The sequence below is a fragment of the Coffea arabica genome, chromosome 2e (genome assembly GCF_036785885.1).
Source record: "Coffea arabica cultivar ET-39 chromosome 2e, Coffea Arabica ET-39 HiFi, whole genome shotgun sequence".
Classification (NCBI taxonomy): Eukaryota; Viridiplantae; Streptophyta; class Magnoliopsida; order Gentianales; family Rubiaceae; genus Coffea; species Coffea arabica.
The window spans coordinates 28,901,123-28,905,318 of record NC_092313.1 but is presented as its reverse complement, the minus strand read 5'-3'; the positions used below and the strand labels follow the sequence as shown (position 1 = coordinate 28,905,318).

General features: G+C 57.4%; 1 protein-coding gene across 1 annotated transcript; it reads left to right on the top strand.

Annotated features, from left to right (window-relative positions):
* The first annotated feature begins 452 nt into the window (after positions 1-452).
* LOC113728904 (uncharacterized) lies at positions 453-1,637 on the top strand. The gene has a single exon (XM_027253257.2). It carries the CDS (start codon positions 453-455, stop codon positions 1,635-1,637), a length of 1,185 nt encoding a protein of 394 aa, XP_027109058.2.
* Positions 1,638-4,196: the final 2,559 nt, after the last annotated feature.

Below are 4,196 nucleotides of genomic sequence, written 5' to 3'. Positions count from 1 at the left end.
CTAACTCGGCCCAGGGCCCAGATCCTAGCTGTCATGGAGACAGAGGGCCTGGGAGACCGGCCGCCTAAAATGGGCACACCTCGGAATAAGAGGAACCAGGACCGGTACTGTGCCTTCCACAGGGACGTCGGGCATGACACTGAGGGGTGCTGGGTCCTGAAGAGGGAAATCGAGGACCTTGTCCAACGCGGCTTCTTGGGGCGATTTGTGCGGCAAGGTCGCCCAGGCCAGGAGCCGGGACGCACCTACCGTGGAGAAAGAGGCGAGGGCCAGCATCGTGACCGACCTGATCGGCGTGGAGCGCCCCGGGGTTATTCCCCCGACCAGGATGCCCAGAACTTGGCTGGTGTGATAAACACCATTGCTGGCGGTCCCACGGGGGGGATAGCCATGCAGCTCCGAAGAACAAGCGATCTCCCCCCTAGGGGGATGCCTCCCTAAAACGCCTGCGCATGGATAAGGAGATCACCTTCGGGCCGAGGGACGCGGTCCCCCTAGCATCTGGGAACCATGAGGCCATCGTCATCGATGTTGTGACCAACAACTATCGGGTGAAGAAGGTGTACGTCGACCAAGAGAGTGCGGTCGACAATATGTTTTATCGGGTGTTCAGGGAGCTCGGCTTGGAGGACGGACAGCTGACCCAGGTTCGGACACCCCTGGTGGGCTTTACCGGACCGCCTGTCAACCCGGAGGGAATGATCACCCTGATGGTCACGGTAGGGCAAACCCCCAAGTGCCGGACCATCCCTGTCAATTTCGTGGTGGTCAAGCAGCCATCCCCGTATAACATATTCCTTGGTCGGCCTGTTTTAAATGCCCTCCGAGCCATTCCCTCAACGCTCCACCTCAGCGTCAAGTTTCCCACCCCGGGAGGGGTTGCCGAGGTGCATGGAGATCCGGAGGTGGCCCGAACTTGTTACCTAACCATGCTCCGGGGACACGAGAAGGTGGTCGCTCAGGCGATCAGCTTGGAACCTTACATCTCGGGGGAGGAGGAACGGCAGCGGGGCACTCAGGACGAGATCGAGGAATTCCCATTAAGGGAGGACAGGCCTGACCAGGTAATCCGCATCGGAGCGTCACTACTGCCCAAGGAGAAGGATGACCTAAAGGCCCTCCTGAGGGAGTACGCCCAGGTTTTCGCATGGACGGTAGAGGATATGCCCGAAATTCCGACCGACCTGGCCGTCCACCACCTCAACATAGACCCCCGCTTTAAGCCCGTGAAGCAGAAGAAGAGAAACTTCGCTCCTGAGAGAAATGAGGCGATCAGGAAGGAGGTCGGAAAGCTGCTGGAATCCAAAATCATCATGGAGGTCTACTACCCGACCTGGCTAGCCAACCCTGTCCTGGTTAAGAAGGAGGACCAGTCTTGGAGGATGTGCGTTGACTTCACAGATCTCAATAAAGCCTGCCCGAAGGACTGCTTCCCCTTACCAAGGATCGACAGGTTAGTAGATGCTACTGTTGGTTTTGACGTCTTGTGTTTCCTCGATGCTTTTAAGGGGTACCATCAGATCGAGATGGCCGAGGAGAATCGAGAAAAAACGTCGTTCATCACCGAGGAAGGAACCTACTGCTACCGGACGATGCCGTTCGGGCTGAAGAACGCCAGAGCTACATACCAGCGTTAAGTCAATAAGTTGTTCCAGGACCAGATCGGCAGGAGCATGGAAGTCTACGTGGACGATATGATCGTCAAGAGCCGAACTGATCAGCAGCTCGTTCCCACCCTAAGGGAAATTTGAGCATCCTGCGAGAGAGCCGGATGCGGTTGAATCCAAAGAAGTGCACTTTCGGAGTTAGGTCGGGCCGGTTCCTCGGTTTCTTGGTCTCCCGAGAAGGAATCCGGGCCAACCCCGAAAAATTCCAGGCTATCATGGACATGTCCGCCCCGAGGAACGTGAAGGAGGTCCAGCGGCTCACAGGGAGGATGGCCGCTCTGAATAGATTCCTCTCGCGTTCCGCGATCAGGGGGCTGCCCTTCTTTCGAATCCTGAAAGCCCCCAAAGACTTCCAATGGACTGAGGAATGCCAGAAAGCCTTCGCAGACCTGAAGGCCTATCTCGCCGAGCTGCCTACCCTGACCGCTCCGGAGCAGGGGGAAACCCTGTTCCTATACCTATCTGCTTGCAACGAGGCCGTTAGCTCGGTCTTAGTGCGAGAGGACGGGGGGACTCAGAGGCCGATATATTACGTCAGCCGCGCTCTACAGGGACCAGAGACGCGGTACGTGCCGGCGGAAAAGCTGGTCCTGGCCCTGGTGCACGCTGCTCGTAAGCTCCGACCTTACTTCCAGGCCCACAGCATCGTGGTCATGACCGATCAGCCCCTGGGACAGATCCTCACAAAGCCTGAGGTTTCAGGTAGGATGACCAAATGGGCCGTCGAGCTCGCCGAGCACGACATCAGCTACCAGCCCCGCACCGCAATCAAGGCTCAGGCCCTAGCGAATCTCCTCGTCGAGGGAGCCAGCCTGTCCACCGTTGAGACGAGCTCTTGGCCCGAGGAGGCCGAGCCGGAAGAGCCTTGGGTGCTATTCGTGGACGGGACTACGAGTAAGGAGGGAAGCGGAGCTGGCCTGCTGCTCACCTTGCCCACAGGGGAAGAGCTAACCTATGCACTCAGGTTCGACTTCCCGACATCCAACAACGAGACCGAGTACGAAGCCCTACTGACAGGGCTGCGGATAGCCCACCAGATGGGCGTGACCGCGATCAGGGTCCGGAGCGACTCTCAGTTCGTAGTCTATCAAGTCCGCGGGGAGTACGAGACCAAGGAGGACGTCATGAAAAAGTATTTGGTTAAGGTGCAGGAGGCGATAAAGCTTTTTAACCTCTTTGAGATCGAGCGGGTGCCACGGTCACAGAACAAGCGGGCGGACGCCCTGTCGAAACTGGCGTCCTTCTCGTTTGCCCACCTGAGTAAGGAAGTCTTGGTGGAGGTAGTCAAACAAAAAAGCATCGACCAGATCCAGGTCTTGGCTAAAGCCGGCACAGCAACTTGGATGACCCCTCTAGTGGACCTTCTCAGCTCGGGTGCCCTACCCGATGACAAAAATGAGGCTCGCAGACTCCAGCTCCGAACTGCCAAATACGCCTACGCCGGGGGGACCCTCTACAGGAGGTCGTACTTGTCTCTCTGGCTAAAGTGCGTAACTCCCGAGGAGGGCGACTATGTCCTTAGAAAAGTGCACGAAGGCTTGTGCGCGGCACACGTCAGGTCCCGAGCCCTAGCAAAAAAATGCCTGCTCTTAGGCTACTATTGGCCCTCGGTGTTTCGTGATGCTGCAGCTCTGGTTCAAAAATGCCGCGCATGCCAGGTGCATGCCCCGCTGCGTCACCAACCCACCCGGGAGATGGTCCCCATCCACAGTCCCTGGCCTTTCGCCCAGTGGGGGATAGACCTCGTGGGTCCCTTCCCCCGAGCTCCGGGCAGGTACGAACACCTCGTGGTAGCCATCGACTATTTCACGAAGTGGATGGAAGCCGAACCCCTGGCCACTATCTCCGGTAGGGCAATTCAGAAGTTCTTCTGGAAAAACATAGTCTGCAGCTTCAGAATCCCGCATGTCCTAATATCCGACAACGGGCGACAATTTGCTGAAAATTCTTTCAAAAGTTGGTGCGCCGAGCTCGGGATTAACCAGCACTTCACCTCGGTTGGACACCCCCAGACCAACGGTCAGGTGGAGAATGTCAACCGAACCGTTCTGCAGGGGCTAAAGACTAGGTTGGAGCTAGCCCAGTCTAATTGACTAGATGAACTACCTAGCGTCCTCTGGGCTTACCGCACTACGCCTAGGACGGCCACACACGAGACCCCGTTCTCCCTAACTTACGGAGTAGAGGCGGTGGTACCCGCGGAGATTGGTCTTCCCTCGCCCGGGATACAGAATTTCGTTGTGTCAGCCAACGAGGAAGAGCTGAGGTACAACTTGGACACGCTGGAGGCCAAGCGTGAGGAAGCGGCGGTCCGGATGGCTAAGTACAAAAGCCAGCTCGCCCGTTATCATAACGCCAGAGTAAGGACCATACAATACCAGCCGGGGGACCTCGTCCTAAGGAAAAACTCGGTCAGCCGAGCTCATGGCTCCAACAAGCTCGACTGGAACTGGGAGGGCCCTTACCAGGTCCTCGAGGCAAGCCGAGATGGCTACTGCAAGCTCGCGAAAATAGATGGATCAGAGGTAC